This window comes from Triticum aestivum, chromosome 2B, assembly GCF_018294505.1.
Source record: "Triticum aestivum cultivar Chinese Spring chromosome 2B, IWGSC CS RefSeq v2.1, whole genome shotgun sequence".
NCBI classification, from domain to species: Eukaryota; Viridiplantae; Streptophyta; class Magnoliopsida; order Poales; family Poaceae; genus Triticum; species Triticum aestivum.
In genome coordinates, this window is record NC_057798.1 from 169,444,402 (window position 1) to 169,461,372 (window position 16,971).

General features: G+C 45.4%; 2 protein-coding genes across 2 annotated transcripts; both read left to right on the forward strand.

Annotated features, from left to right (window-relative positions):
* Positions 1-843: 843 nt before the first annotated feature.
* LOC123044140 (mitochondrial import inner membrane translocase subunit TIM44-2) lies at positions 844-7,323 on the forward strand. The gene is made up of 14 exons (XM_044466785.1): positions 844-1,184; positions 2,139-2,245; positions 2,467-2,541; positions 2,676-2,751; positions 3,390-3,434; positions 3,524-3,934; positions 4,010-4,111; positions 4,197-4,261; positions 4,501-4,569; positions 4,641-4,713; positions 5,225-5,329; positions 5,545-5,616; positions 5,709-5,771; positions 6,796-7,323. Exons 1-14 carry the CDS (start codon positions 1,122-1,124, stop codon positions 6,928-6,930), a joined length of 1,461 nt encoding a protein of 486 aa, XP_044322720.1. The 5' UTR covers positions 844-1,121; the 3' UTR covers positions 6,931-7,323.
* Positions 7,324-9,082: 1,759 nt separating this feature from the next.
* Positions 9,083-11,568, forward strand: LOC123044141 (heavy metal-associated isoprenylated plant protein 23). The gene is made up of 2 exons (XM_044466786.1): positions 9,083-9,906; positions 11,118-11,568. Exons 1-2 carry the CDS (start codon positions 9,723-9,725, stop codon positions 11,420-11,422), a joined length of 489 nt encoding a protein of 162 aa, XP_044322721.1. The 5' UTR covers positions 9,083-9,722; the 3' UTR covers positions 11,423-11,568.
* The last annotated feature ends 5,403 nt before the right edge of the window (positions 11,569-16,971 follow it).

The window sequence follows — 16,971 nt, forward strand, 5'->3', positions numbered from 1 at the left end:
AGTATGATCCCGGTTATAACTTCGGATATCAGGCAGGTTATCCTTGGCATTAGACCAACTTAGGCCAAAAGCCTAAGCTTGGGAGAGTACGTATTTCTCACCGACTTTACATTCATATTCACACAATATTCTAGTTGTCGATGCTCATACTCTTTCATTGTATTATCCATGCTAGTTTAATTTATTTTTCTAGATTTCTTCTTGTGTGTTTGATAAACCTTAAGAAAATCAAAAAAATTAGTTAGTTCAATTTCCATGCTTGTAGTAGTAATTAAGATGAAAACCCCAAAAGATCTCTCGTTCTTCTTTTGCTTGTTGGGAGCTTTCCCGTGTAAATAGTTTTATTTCTTTTCTTTCCTTTGAGGGTTGAGAGTAGAAGACCATATTAAAAATGCTTAGTGGCTCTCATATGCATGATTGTTGATTTAACTTAAAACCCATATTACCTTGTCTTCTTTCTTGAATTGAATGCTTGTAGATTCCAGCTTAGTCCAATGCACGTGCACTATTATTATGCTGTAATCATCTCTTCCTTGTACCCCGCCCGGCCCTCCTGGGTTCTCTCTTAAAAAACGTTAGAAAATAAAAAAAAACATATACTTGCGGAACAAGTCATTTTATTCATTTTTTTAGGGTGTCATTTATTCTTATTTTATTTCCGATGAGCAAACAACTAAAATCAGGAGAGCAAATTCAAAGTCGCCGACGAGGAGGGCTTTCTTTTGCCGCAAGAACGTGTTAATTAAGAATCCGTTATTACGACTAACCCCCTATCGCCTCGTGAACAATTTTACCTCGTGGCGCTACGAGGAAACGCGCAACTTTCATTATTTACAATCCAGTCCAGCCTCTTCCTCTTTTCTCCGTCCTTCAAACCTTCTCCCTCTCTCTTCCGCCTCTCCCCCCAGACCCTAGCAGCCGCGGCGGCCGGGGCCAGCAGCCAGCAGCGCCGCTCCTCCACCTCCCCGGCGCGCCTCCCCACCTCCAGGCTCCGGCCCCACCTCCTCATATCCCCCCTCCCTGCCCTCTCTACCTCTGGCGAGCCGCCGCCGCCGCCGCCGCTCCAAGAGGCCGCCGGGATCCTACCAGTCCGTCGCGGTGACCCGCTGATTGCTTCAGGGATGGCGACCTCGACGCTGCTGCGTGCTCTGAGGCGGCCCTCCTCGGTGGCCGCGCTGCGATTGGTGAGTTCGATTCTCCTGGGGGCATTGGATTGGGCGAGGGCAACGTAGATTGGGGTTCTAGCGAAGGTTTTTGGGATAATATGCTCGGTTTGTCCCGTTCTAATTGCTTGTCCGTGGTGGAGGCATGGGAGAGAAAGCACTGGGGTGGGGCAAAAATTGTAGCTTCAGTGTATTGTAGAAATATACGAGAGAGTATTTGGATGAGATCGAGGTTGTGGTTTTAGTGTATATTTGTTGCCAGTATTCATTCTAATTGATTGTGATTTTTAAGTTGATGTTGTACACATTAGAGGGTAGTGTTCTGCATTCTTTTTTATGTGATCACTTAATAGAGAACGCTGGGATGATCAACAAGGATGCTGCTTTTAGATGAAGCACATTTCCTTTCGACCTCCAGCTTGTGATTCTTGGTATTGTTAGTTCAGAACCGATGGAGTATAGCCTGATGTGTCTATAGGATCATCAAGGGTTATAGTTACCACTACGGACTAAAGTTGTCAGGGAGGCAAAAGACTTACAATTATTTATTTATGGTTTCAACAAAAACGAAAAGGAAAACAGAGGAACCTTGTTTCTTGTCGTTCATGTCACATTCATATGTGCCTAGTTAAATACTCCCTCCGTCCCATGATGTAAGACGTTTTTTTACACTACAGTAGTGTCAAAAAATGTCTTACATTATGGGACAGAGGGAGTACCTGTGTGTGGAATCTCACTTGATTAAGGCTTCGTACCAGAGTATTTTCTATGGTGCTGTAGCAAAGGAATAAGTAATTAATCTGATGTAGAAGTCTGAAAATAGTTCTGTGTCTTTGTTCTCCTTCAATGTGAAATGTAGTCAATATAGGATGTTTCTGGATTCTGTTTCCTGCACACTCTATTTCATACTGTATCATCGCTCTATATTATTGCATGTGGTTAACTGACTGCCATCTATTCTTTAACGTGGTATAGGCAACGACTGCCAATGTGCAAGCCGTTACTGGATACAGGCATCTGAATAATCGGAATCTAAGTGTTTTCAACGAGTTCTCAAAGCAGCTGAAGGGTGAGGCTAAGAGGTATGATTTACTCTCTATGGTCTTCACCGCCACCAAAATTAAAAGGAAAATTTAATTATTGTAGCAGCATGCTTAACACATACTGTACTTGTGGCTAGCATGGTATGTACTTACTGTACTTGCGCCTTTGGTTATGTACAACCATGATGAGCCATTATGCTTGTCAACACTCTGCTCTTTTCTTTGCATTTTTCTTTATTACTTCAATGTTTGAACTGCAGTAATCCTGAATTCCAGAAATCCATGAAGGAGTTCAGTGAGAAACTTGGTGTGGTAAAGGAAGATCTCAAAGTAAGGTATAAGTTGATAAAAAGACTGCACTTCTTTCATTTTAAGTCGTATACATATAGCACTTCATTGAAACCTTTGTATGTAATAAGTTCCATATATTTTAGAGGCTTCTTTGAACATATATGCCCTCCCTATGCAGAACTCAGAAAACAGCCGAGACAATTTCCAAGAGTGTTGAAGATGTTATGACTGAAGCTGAGGCAACATCCAAAAAGGTAAGCGGAGCTGGCAATGGTTAACTGTTACCCATGTCCCCGTGGTTAATTATTCTATTAGGGGACGGGGATGTGCTAGCTTTAATGCCCACGGGGAAGCTGGTGGGTCAAATACCTTACCTAGCGCGCAAGACAGGGATGGGATAGTATTAACCGTGCCCATTACCCGCCTTACCCGTGAAGGCCTTATATGCGGGCTCTGAAATTATTAGACCCAAGGTAATTCCCGCCCTTACCCACCCAAATTTCCACCCATCCCGTCCCTTTGCCCCAAAAGCCCTAAGAAATCCCTAACCTAGCCACAACATATTGTTTATTATGCTGAAATGTTGTTTTCTATATTGAAATGCTAGCGAAGGTTGTTGTTGATTGCGTGTATGGGTTTCCCCATGGGGATAAAAAACCGGACGGTGATGGGGATGGGAAGATTTTCATCCCCGCATGCGGGTATGGGGATGGGAATGGGCATGGGAGGGCTGTCGCGGGGACGGGGATGTGAGTCCAATACCCGCCTGGGTAATCCCCATTGCCACCTTGTCAGCCACAATTGTCTTCAAAGACAATCATTTGATCTTGCAAAACATGTTTTCATTTCTTTCTCTTTTCCATGTTCAGAATTTTGTTTTGTTGTCTTGCAGGTTACTGCAAATGTTAAAGAAAAAATGTCTGCTGCTACAGAAGAGGTAGTGTTAAGTGAATATGAGTAATCCAATATGGATGTTGCTTTCCATCAGAGAAGGTTTTTTATTTTATTTAGTGGAAATCATTACAGGTGAAGGAAAGCTTTGGACTAGGAAAGGAAGAAACTTCAAGCTTCAGAGATGGTTCACATGGAACTTCAAATCACGGGAAAACTGAGGCGTCCTCACATTCAGATGACAAGTCCCAAGATGCCACAAGTGCCTATATGTTGTTTGATAAATTAAGGTCAACATTTTCATCAGCTTCACCAGTTGTGTCTGGTGCATTTGCAAAATTGAAGGACACAAGAGTCTCAGCTTTAGCTAAGCAGGGATATGAAATTGTCAAAGATGAACTAAGCTCTAGCTCTAGCAGAAAAAAGAAAAACCATATTAGGCAAGCTTATTCTGCAGCTGTAGAGAAGAGTACAAGAACTGATATAGTTATTGTACCAACAAAGAAGTCAGTGGTGGGTGAAAAATGGGAAGCAATCAAGAATAAGGTATCATAAGTGGAGACTCCGCCTCCTTATTTTTTCACACCGGTCTACCATCTAAAACATTTTCTCTGTGTAAAGATGCGAGGTCATCCAGTCTATAAGAGGGTGAACGAGTACACCAAACCTGTCGTAACAAAGGTGAACGAGTACACCAAACCTGTCGTAACAAAGGGACAAGAGGTACCATCAGAAAACCACAGTTTTTTTTAATTAAAAACTGTGGGTCATGTGTATTCACTTTTATGTTGTGTACTTACAAATGCAGGTAGCTGAGGATGTCCGAGAAAGATGGGAGACAAGTGACCATCCAGTAGTTCAGAAAATTCAAGAGTATGATCGCACTCCATTATAAACTTTTATTTGTTCAACCTTGACTGTATGCTATTTGTTTTATCCCATTTCTTTTTTTTAAACTCCGTGCTTCCACTTGTAGCATAAATAGGGCTTGAAACCTAATGTGATTATCTATTCCTGTTGTTGCAAAGCACTTGATATCTTTTCTCTTCATTTGTAATATTTAATGCATCTATTGATTATCTGATTGATTTGTCTTTGCTCCTTCCATGCAGTATTAATGAAACTATTTTTGAAGAGACCGCTACTGCAGCATCTTTCAGGGAAATTCGGCGACGTGACCCGTAAGACATGCAACTCTACTTTGAGAAGTTTCAGAATGTTGCTGAACTGTATTCCACCATTTTGTCCACAGATCCTTTTCATTATCCGATTTTATTGGTGATGTTCAAGAAATGATCAAGCCTGTTCTTACCGCATATTCAAAGGTAACCTTCATCTAGCCAAGGAAAAACAATCTCTTATCATTTTCTTGAGAAAAGAATTAGGTGCTCTGTTATTCATATAGCTTGGAAAGAAAGTCACAAACATTTACCAGAACAAGTCTTACCTCATGGCTATAATCTCACAAATGTTTGAACAAATGAATGATTTATGCCCAGTTTTCCCCTGGATGAGCATGGCAACCCCCTTGGCGCTCTTTGCCTTGCTCTGGAAAATCTTTTGATTTATATCTTTCCACACACCCCACATCACATAAATGAGTTGATGAGAATGCTACGGAAGCCTCTTTTTTGCTGCTTGCAATCTTGTTTAGATTTTGATTCCACCAACCATTGATGGAGCATGTTAGCTGTTTTTTTAATTATGTGTATAAGCATGGAAGAAAGTGGTGCCAAACTATTCATTACATGTTGTCTAATTTACATACGAAATAATGCGCACATTGGTAAATATATAGCGATTTTATTATCTCAAAGTTACTTGTTATAATTTCAGGGTGATCTGAAGACTTTAAAAAAGTACTGCACCAAGGAAATACTTGAACGATGCGAAGGAGAGAGGAAAGGATATGCATCACAAGGCATGTTTTTTGATCACAAGGTAGGTCAACGTTTATCTATATTTTTCTTTGATTCCTTTGTAAATGTTGTCAGCCCCTCTGTAGATTTTAGTTCACTTGTACAAACTATGTTCTTCACAACACTATAGTTTGATGCTCCTAAGCTGGAATTTATTAAGAAAAAACTGCAAAATAGCTCCTCTTTGTATAATAAAAATAATATTTTTTTTCTTCTGAATTTCTACTGCCTTTGCAGATTCTTCACATATCTGATGCCGACGTAAGGGAAACAAAGATGTTGGGATCAGCACCCATCATTCTCGTGATGGTTAGTGCCTAGTGGCATATTGATTCATTGTTTTTTCGTTCTTGTTATCTGTTCTGCTTACAGTGTATCCTTGTTTCCAAACTCCATTTCAGTTCCGAACACAGGAGATTCATTGTATTCGTGATAAAGAAGGACAAGTAACAGAAGGAGGACAGGTAGGCTATTTACTAGGGCCATATGTAGCTGTGCACTTTGTTTGTATGTATTTTTTATGTGTGGTAAGCTCATACTCCCTCCATTCCTAAATATTTGTCTTTTTAGATATTTCAATAAGTAACTACATACGAAACAAAATGAGTGAATCTACACTCTAAAATATGTCTATATACATCCGCATGTGTTGTCCATTTGAAATCTCTAAAAAGACAAATATTTAGGAACGGAGGGAGTAGAAGGTAACACCGTTGTTAACTCAGAAGACGCCGCCCTTTAGCATCCGTATTATACTAACTAACATGCTTGATTGAATTTACTTGTGCATGGATTTTTTTTTCTCAGTTAGTGGTTAGCGACCTTTTATTGCATTTAAGTATATGACAGAGGCAACATCTCCTGGAATGCCTGAGTGTGTACAATCTTTTTAACTAGTATTATTGTCAAGCTTACAGAGTAAATCATGTCATGTCACTAGAGTTGTCTAGGTGAAATAGCTTCATGTTAGCTCCAAAACTTGAACTTTGACCTGATTAGAATTTCTTAGATATTTCTTTCAATTCTTAAGCTGATGTTATAGTCGCCTGCAGTTTGTTGAATATCTCCTGTAATGCCTGAGTATGTGCAACTAACTATTATTAACAAGGCTAGAGAGCAAATCGTGTCACTAGAGTTGTCTAGGTGAAATAGTTTCATGATGTCTCCATAACTTGAATTTGGACCTGACTAGTACTTCATTTCATAGACGTTTCTTTCAATTTTTGAGCTAGTGCTAGAGCTTTATAGGCACAAGCAGTTTGTTGAGTATGTGGTAGGCTTAAGTTTTCATTTTATTCTAACATGTGGATGCTTGAAAGTCTATATTAGCACAAGTCACACATGATCGGGCTGCACTCAAACAATTCAAAGTGTTCAAGGCATATAAAGTGCTCTTATTAGTTTCTCTTTATAATATGTGGCAACAGCCTAGTCCGTTTCTGTTGATAGATGAAGTGATACACCCGTTTTTGTCTTGAATTATGCCAGGATTCCATTCGCACCGTCTACTATCAATGGGCAATGCAACTCATGGACAGCGATGAGTTGCCAGAAGAAGAATCATACTATGCAGTTTGGCGGTTGCGTGAGATGCATCAGCTTGGTGTCAAGGCTCTTATATAGAGTAGCTCTTCGCTCTTTCTTGATTCAGATTAGCCACTGCCACTGGTGCGTTGCCGTTCGGAATGGAAGAACCTAAATGTTCCAAGTCTCACCGCTCGACAAACTATGCAGGCAATTTTCCATAAGTTGTTTCTCTAGTTTTAAATACTAATGACAGCCAGCCTCCCTGTTCCCTGCCCCATTCCGTTTTGATGATGTGTATCTAATGTGTGCGACATTCGTATAATCAGCTCCCCCTTTTTAGCAAGTTACTAGAAGCCGAGAACGGCTGTAGTGCTCAGATTGTTCTTGTTCTGAGTTGGAGAAGCAAAAAATGCTGGTTACTCTTTTCAGTGGCAAACAAACGTTGCCAGTGAGCAATAATTTTTGAAGGGAAGGAACCACATTTGAGTATTCCGTCGATAAATTTGCAATTAAGCTAGCGTTTGTTTGGTGAGTGCCATCTTGCTGGCTGCTGGTGGAAGGTTTCGCGATTCTGAAGAATCTCTGATGCAATGTACTCCCTCCGTTCCTAAATACTTGTCTTTCTAGGCATTTCAACAGGTGACTACATACAGAGCAAAATGAGTGAATCTACACTTTAAAATATGTCTACATACGTCCGTATGTAGTAGTCATTTGAAATGTCTAGAAAGACAAATATTTAGGAACGGAGGGAGTAGTTTGCCTTGACTGTTCACTTCCCTGACTTAACCAACTGCTGAAATAAAAGGCATTTCATTTCCAAGTAGTGTATTGAAGTTCAGAGACATTTCATTTCGTCGCTCCTGCTGTTGCTTCAGTGATAACATATCATTGCACATGAGTGCGTGACAGCCTAAACCCTCTAGTGTAGGCTGATGGTGGTGTTCAAATAGGCTGTCGCTTCCCTCATCACCTGTCTGTTTTCTCTCCATCGCCCCTCTCAACTTTCTGTCATCGTGCATACGTTTGGTATTGGTGTGGTATGTTGGGCGCGATATTATTGTTGTGTCCATCCCAGCCACATCTTTCTGCCAGCTTCGTAAACTAACAGGAAGCTATCCAAAGTTTTAGGCGTGTTCACTCACCAAGTCACCAGTTGCGTCTCCCTTGTGGACGCACCGATCTGATCCTTACCAGAAAGTTGCATGTGATGCAACCGCAGAGCGAGTGGTGTGGTGTGGTGTACCGTGTCCGTGTGGTTTCGGGCGCATTTGCGTCACGGTTGGTGCGGCGTCAATTCGTTCCCAAACCTATCGACCATCCCTGGCGCGCTGTTCAGCTCTGCGTCTTGGAAATTTATGTCGACACGACCGTGAATCCCCCTTGTGTTTTTTAGTCTGTCTGTCTCTCTTTGTCCTGCAGTGCGACCAAAGGTGGCGATGCAATGCTTCTCCCGGGCCGTTTGCCCCGTCGTGTCATGTCAATGATGTTGCAATGATCGACGTACGTACCATGCACTACACTGCGCCTGAACCTCTCCACGCCCGGCATTGTTGTTGCCAAATGCCAATAATTGGTTGCGAACAACCGACCGATCCTTGGTACCACCACCCGGCCAACTGCAGGCGGCTCCATCGCGACAACGCCCTACCATTAGAAGCTAGAGGTGGCCAAAGGCCACAGATCGCCAATGTATCTCGCACGCATTTTTGAGCACACGGAAAAGAGTATCTTCTATCTCTCACGCATTTTGAACCCACGGAAAAGACTCAGAAACCTGGGTGCCGCCGTGCTGGAGAGCAGCAAAGAGCAGAGGTAGAGCAGCAGCGTCAGTGCCGTGCCGTGCCGATCCCTCGTCGTCATGGACGGCGCGGTGTCCATGGCACCAAGCACGCAACCGTCCACCACTGGAACCAACCAGCAGGGCATGGGATGGGGGTGTCTCGTCACCATTCACCAACCAGTCGGCTACATGCTGCGCGCAGCGCTAGGTTCGACAGCGACGCGCCTCCCCATTTTAGCTCCACGTCTCGGTGGCGTGCCCCTCGCCCAGACCCGTCGCTGCACAAGAAATGTATACCAACACTTGAACAAAACACGGCTGGTGAGGGAGCAGGCAGGTAGGCTCTTCTTGGAAGCTCTTCAAGAAATATCTCGGGGCCAAGTACACAGCCATTATCATCCAAGTGCATTGCCATTATTTGTTATTTTGGCTCTACCAGTATTATTACCCCTTCTATCTTTATTCACTACCATCTCTGGAAACCTCTCTGAATCTGCTCTTTCAGAAGTCCAGAGAGCCTTTCTTCTTCTTCTTCTTATTCTTCTTCTTGACCTTTTGCGCAGCTTTGGTCCTGGCTATGCGCTTTTCCAAAGGCCTACAGGGCTAGGAGGGCGCATGCATGCATGCACTGATGCACACATGGCTGTCAAGACAGGCAGGTCATAGACAGAGGCATAGCCACCCTAGGCCACTGTGGCTTCCAACTTCCAAGAACCCTCTCACCACCACCCTTCGACATTGATTTCCCTCCTACGCAGCTATAGCTCCCGTCCTATCCCTTTCCTCGCGCCATTGATTTCATCTCTTCTTCCTTGTCCTGGTCACATCAACATCAACGCAGCCACTGTCGCGCGAGAGAAAAAGGTCTCACATGGTCCTTTTGCAAGCCTCTCTCCTCACCCGTCGAGTGCTGTCTGTCACTGCGCAAGGGGCATCACACGCAGCAGCTGCACTGCGTGTGTATAAATGACCGCCTTGCTTCCTCCCATTCATATCTCACATCTTTGGTCAGTGACACTGAGAGAACCATCTTTGGTCGCGAGTCTTCTTGGTACTTGAAAGCTTCTTCTTCCTCTTGCTGTTGCTGCTGTTGTGAGGGTTTGCGATGGGAGTGGGGGGCACCTTGGAGTACCTGTCCGGGCTGCTGGGGGGCGGTGGAGGCCATGGCCATGGCCACGGCCACGGCAACAGGAGGAGGAGGAAGCAGATGCAGACGGTGGAGCTCAAGGTCAGCATGGACTGCGAGGGGTGCGAGCGCAAGGTCAAGAACGCCCTCTCCTCCATGAAAGGTTCCGCCTCTCTCTCTCTCTGCTCCTCTGCTCTTCTTCTTAGATCTTCTTAGAAAGAAAGAACAGACAAGGCGTGCACACGCTTCATAGTGCCTCTTGTTGCATCACATTTTTGATCTATCCACTCAGTTCAGTACTCACATTAGGAAATACAGTAGGAAGCATGCATAAATATGAACTGTATAAACCACAAAGAACTCTTCTTCTATCTATAAATGCTTTGGTCTGCTGTTCTACACGCGCCTTGATGCGAAAGAGGTTCCGACAAAGCAGGTATGATATGATTAGCGCCTTACTGGAATTGTAGTTGTCACGTCCTTACAAGAATGCTGTTTGCCCAAGAATGTACAGTAGGTTTCAATTTGGTAAAACCCCTCACTGAACAAAATGGAGGCCAATAGATTTGATTTTCCGAATGGAGGTTTCAGTTTGCTAAACACAATCTAGCACCGTGGCCTCGCTGATCATACGTAGCACGCGCATGCAAGATACGAAATATCTTTTCAAACATCTTTACTGCCTTTACGAATGTATCTTGCCTCACTTGAACAGGACATCATTTCTTATGAGCACATTTATGAAAGAAAACTGATTAAGTTCAATTAGTCATGAGCTGCGTTTTCATCTCCTTGAAAGGTTCTACTTCTATCTCTGCTCTGCTCCTCTGCTCGAGTGCACAGCTAGTTTAAAACAGAATCATGACGAATCTTGCTGCAGCACATTGGACTGTATTCATTGTTCACATCCAGCAGCATGTTCCTTGAAGCACAAATGCTCTATAACACAGTTTTGTCCGCCCCCTATATCTTTTGCAGAGACCATCTGTTCACCAGATATGAGTAGGAGATTTTTTTTTTGGCGCGTATGAGTAGGAGTTCTCTGACAAAGATTTTTATGTGTGTGTGTGACACAAACCAAAGTGGCTATGAACACAAGAATATATTCAAGGCGTACTACATCTGCCTGCAGGACAACGAAATCAGTTTTCCACATGGAGGGTTTAGTTTTCTGAACATAAAACCCACACACATCAATGATGTTTCTACATGCAGAAGCTGCATCAGATGGACCCCGATAATTTTGCATCTTTACTTTCTGAAACATTTACAACATCTGATTCTGAACCATAAGCTAATAGGTATATAATCAATAACGTCGACTTCACACTAGTGGATTAGCACTTGGATTAACCATGAGGTTTGTAATTTCAGGGGTCCGATCAGTGAACATCAACAGGAAGCAGCAGAAGGTGACGGTGGCGGGGTACGTGGAGGCCAGCAAGGTGCTGAGGAAGGCGCAGTCCACGGGGAAGAAGGCCGAGATCTGGCCCTACGTGCCCTACAGCCAGGTCAGCCAGCCCTACGTCGCCGGCACCTACGACAAGCGGGCCCCCGCCGGCTACGTCAGGAGCCAGGAGCCCGGCTACGGCAACGTGTCCGGCCAGGTCAGCAGGCAGGACGACCAGCTCACCGACATGTTCAACGACGACAACGCCAACTCCTGCGCCGTCATGTGATGCGACGAGAGAGTAAAAAAAAAACTTGTGCTGATGTTCTGCATGCGGCTAGTGATCCCTGTAAGGAAGTGTTGGACAATGTTTGCGAGTTCATCTCAAGTAGTAGCACTGAAGTAGTATGAATGTTACTAGTAGTTTGGAGTGCTGATTATGATCAGTGTTGACAATCCAACCCTCGGACTGTCACGGGCATGAGTCGAGAAACCCATGGATAGTTCGGGTAACTTGGTCTCGTGCAGAAGGACATCTCAATGGCCTGATCCCCTCTCTTCGCGCCTCGGTTTATTAGACCATCTCTAACCGATCTCCTGAAAAATAGAGGAGCGAAACTTAGGCCTTGTTTGGTTGCGAGGGATCATGGATCCCCGTCGTTTCCCTGGATGAGTAAACCATGAGTTTATTTCGGCCCGGTTTTTTTTCGCAGGCCCATTTGATGACAGCCGGGAGTGGCACTTCCGTCACCGACGCGCTCCAATTCCCTGGGTTGAAAACCATCGCCTCCTCCCATCGGAGAAACTTCCCCTGTCTCTATCACGACGCTGGCCGCTGCCTCTGCTTCTACACCGCGTCCTTTGCATCTGGATTATTCTCGTTGGACGGAAGGCCTTTTCACCTCTTCCTTTGCGTGAAATGACGACGGGGAACATTCACATCCATGGTTTTCTTATCCGTGGATTACGGTGCGCCAGAAAAATCTCTCCCGTGGTTTTTGTCCCCTGGCTATTGTCTCTTGACGACCAAACGAGGCCTTAGTGGAGTATTTTTTACTTCAATAAGTTTTGGCCGGACCTAGCCGGAGTAAAACTTGTATTAGGTTCAAACATTTCGTCGAACACTTGTTATGCGCCTCTGTGGCTAGCGGCGTCGATGGTGACCACGTTGGCTACGCTGGAGGGCACGCCATCAAGTTTTTAGAATTTCGACCAAAAAAGACCACACAGTCACTCTCCGGCAACGATGGTGACTACATGCTAGACAGCACCCCATCGATCTCGATCAAAATAGACCACACAGTGACCACCCTGCGGGCGCCTCTCATCACCTCGAACCCTTCCACGACCATGTCCTCCATGAACCACTTGGGCAACATGGCGCCGCCAGTGCTGAATCTGCTCTCCATGAACCACTTGGGCAACATGGCGCGGCCAGCGCTGAACCTGCTCTCCTGGAGGCCATAGAAGCCCGCCAAGGCCATGACCCTGGCTATTGTCTCCTGACGACCAAACGAGGCCTTAGTGGAGTATTTTTTTACTTCAATAAGTTTTGGCCGGACCTAGCCGGAGTAAAACTTGTATTGGGTTCAAACATTTCGTCGAACACTTGTTATGCGCCTCTGTGGCTAGCGGCGTCGATGGTGACCATGTTGGCTACGCTGGAGAGCACGCCATCAAGTTTTTAGAATTTTGACCAAAAAAGACCACACAGTCACCCTCCGGCAACGATGGTGACCACATGCTGGACAACACCCCATCGATCTCGACCAAAATAGACCACACAGTGACGACCCTGCGGGCGCCTCTCATCACCTCGAACCCTTCCACGACCATGTCCTCCATGAACCACTTGGGCAACATGGCGCGGCCAGTGCTGAACCTGCTCTCCATGAACCACTTGGGCAACATGGCGCGGCCAGCGCTGAACCTGCTCTCCTGGAGGCCATAGAAGCCCGCCAAGGCCATGATCCTCAACGCCAGGTCGGAGCTGGCCGGCGCCTAGTAGTCGCTAAAAAAAAAGAATTTGAACAAAAAGCCTAGTGCTAATGTCTATAGCACATGCCAACCCAGGGGATGCAATTGCGCTTTTTTTTACGACCGTGTCCTCATAGGGGATCTTTTCACTGCATTTGTTTTGGTCCGTGCGCACTTATCGGTGCTGGTCACGGCTGGGCTCGGAGACCATCTTTTCGTCTGTGTGCACTTTTTGGTGCTGGGTCACAGGTTGGGCTCTGTGGCCTCTTTTATTTGTGCTCTTTGGCATCTTTCGCAGCTGACAGCCGTGCATCATCCCCATGTTGGCGATGCAGTCCGTAGAATTCGACCTAATAAACTGGTCAAATCCTGATTAAACTCCCGGTATGGTACTAATCCGCGCAGCGATTTGCTCGGTGAATTTCACGTCCCGCGTGGGCCACCCTGGAAAACTCGGTTGAGGCCCAACTGGGCCCGTTCCCCTTCGATTCGTGCCGTCGCCGCAAAGTCTCTCCCTCGTCTGCTCTATGTCATCTCTCCAGATCCAGATCGAGGCGCCACCAAATGATCCACAAGTCCGGCCGGCGCAGTCCACGGGCAAGAAGGCCGAGATATGGCCTTACGCGCCCTACAGCTCAGCCAGCCCGGGGTGGCGGCCGCGCGGAGCCGGGTGATGCCGACGAGGAGCTTGTCGGCAAGGGTGCCGACGGGGGAGAAGATCGAGGAGAGGGATCGGATGGGGAAGCGGAACGGGTTGGAGAGCATGTGGAACAGCGTACAGCGACCCGCCCTCGCCGGCGCCGATGTATACGAGCGTGCCGGGGAAGAACGGCTGGAGGCGCAGCGCCTGGAAGTCGAGGAGGCGCTGGCACTCCGGGTACGCCGTGAGGAAGATCTGGAAGCCCCGGTCGAGCAGGTACCCGTCGACCTCGTCGGTGGCTACGCGGCCGCCGAGGCGGTCCGAGGCCTCCAGCAGCGTGAACGGCATGAAGAGGGAGGCCAGGTGGGTGGCCGCCGCGAGGCCCGCGAGCCCGCCGCCGACGATGACGGCCTGCTTGTCGGCCTGGTTCACGTTCACCGATGTCGCCGCGGCGGAGACGGCGAACCGGAGGGTGGCATGGCGGCGGGGGGTGGGATGCGCGGGGACGAGGAGGTGGGCGGCGTGGACACGCATTGGGGTTGCGGGTGCGGCGAGTGGCGGGAAGAGACCGGGCAGAAACGGGGAATCGTGACGGGGTACGGTTTGGGAGGTGTAGGCGGTTGTCCATGGAGTTGTGCTGATGTTCTGCATGCGGCTAGTGATCCCTGGAAGGAAGTGTTGGACAATGTTTGGGAGTTCGGCCCAGTTCTTTTGGGCAATTCTTCCATAATCTTGAAAATTCACCTTTCACCCAGCTTCTTCCAGAATTTTGTATCCATATTTTTTGTACAATCCTAGTTGTTCGAATCCTAACTAGTTAGGATTGTAAAAAAAATATGGGTTCAAGATTCTGGAAGAAGCTGGGTGAAGGGTTGATTCTCAAGATTATGGGAGAATCAGCCAAAAGAACTGGGCCTTCATCTCAAGTAGTAGTGCTGAAGTATGAATGTTACTACTTTTTTTAAAGGGGTGTTTTATTACTTAAACATTAAGTATTACACCGGCATTTTGCATAACTAAGCTGCACACAGACAAATAAGGTCTTGTCTCAAAAACAAAAAACAAAAAATACGAAATACAAGAGACACGTAGAGTCCGTATAACGCCTAAAGCGGAGGGAGTCAATCCTAAGATCGTGCTACCACCCATGTTGGGTAAAAGTGTCTCTCACCGTAGTCTCCAATCGTGTACACACCTCCATAAACAGGTTTCGATTCTCCACGCGTTGTAGGGAGGACCATAAACGAAGAGTCCCAATACATCTGTAGATAAGCTGCATCAGAGAAGTACTTTTACCATTAAAAACCTTATCATTTCTGCATAGCCAAAAAGCGATCAAATAACGGCAAACGCTCCCACCTTGAAAAGAGTTCTAAGCCTGTGATCAATCCCATATAAACAGTTGCCAAATACATTAGCAACACTACAAGGAAGATACAAGCCCGAAGCTTTTTGGATGACTGGCCGTATAGAATGAGCCAATTTGCATTGGAAGGATAAATGTTTTATTGTCTCATCATGGTGACAAAAAACACATTGTGGACTTCCATGTCAATTTCTCTTAATAAGGTTATCTTTAGTAAGAATGACTCCACGACGAAGATACCAAGCAAAGAATTTATTTTTAAGAGGTACCTTCATCTTTCAAATCTTCTTGTTATTATCAACTGGCACATCAGACTGGATTAACGCTCTATACATGGACTCCACTGAGAATTGTCCATTTCCATGGAGGTTCCACCGGAATACATCAGACCCATGTGTCAATTGCACCGTGGATAACTGCTGGAGCAGGATGTTCCAAGATTGGAGTCTGGGTCCAAACAAATCTCTTCTGAACGTCACATTTGGTGGAAATGATTCCATTACCGCGGTGATAGTATCGTCCTTGTGACGCACAATGTTGTATAGAGCCGGATATTATTCCCGAAGTGTGGCTTTTCCTAGCCACTTGTCCTCCTAGAATCTAATTTCCGAGCCATCATTAATCGAGAAGGATCCATAGTAGAAGAGATATTTCTTCATAGCCACTAGACCCGCCAAAAAGCGGGAATCCTCAGGCTTCCACTATAATTGAGGTAGCGCCTTGGAACCCACATATTTTCTCCTTAAGAGGGTTTGCCATACACCATCTTCCGTCAGTAATTTAAACAACCATTTGCCTAGGAGGGCCCTATTCTTAACCTCAAGGTAATGAATGCCCAACCCGCCTTGGTCTTTGGGACAGCAAACCACACTCCATTTAGCCAGTCGATATTTCTTTCTCTCGCTATCTCCTTGCCAAAAGAATCTTGATCAGAAATAATGCAATCTATGTAAAACTCCTTTCGGCAACATGAAGGAGAAACTCATATATAGCACCATATTACTTAGTACTAAATTTATAAGGACCAATCTTCCAATCAAAGACAACAGTTTACCTTTCCAACTACTAAGTCTTTTTTGCAGTCTCTCCTTGGTGTGTTTCCATTCAGCATTTGTGAGTATCCGATAATGTATCGGTATCCCCAAATATGTGATTGGAAACTGGCCTAGCCCGCATCCGAATAGTTCAGCATACAGGCGGGCCTCGTCTTGAGCGTCGTCAAAGCATTCACTTTTATGAAAATTGATCTTAAGGCCCCGAGAGTTGCTCAAAAGCTGATAAAATCAGTTTCATATTTCTCGCTTTCTCGAGGTCACGATCCATGAAGAGAATCGTATCGTCGTCTAAAGTATAGAGAGAGCATCATCAACTAGATGATTTACTACCCCATCAATTTGGCTATCAACCTTGGCACGCTCAATCATGACCGCTAGCATATCCGCCACTATATTGAATCGCATGGGCAATAACGAGTCACCTTGTTGCAATCCCTTCTTCCTTTGGAAATAGTGTCCAACGTCATCATCGACCTTAATGGCAACACTACCTCCAGAAACGATGCTACGGATCATAGCGCGCCACTCTGTAGAAAATGCTTTCATTCTTAGAGCCTATTACAGAAAGGGCCACTTGACTTTGTCATAAGCCTTTTCAAAGTCTATTGTGAGTACCACCCCACTAAACTTTTTCTGGTGTTATTCATGGACTGTTTCATGAAGGATAAGAACTCCATCTAGCATGTGTCTGCCTTGCATAAAAGTTGTCTGTGAAGGACGAACCACATGTTCAGCAACTGAAATTGGCCTAATAGTCACAACCTTCGTGAATATTTCAAAACTAACATTAAGGAAGCAAA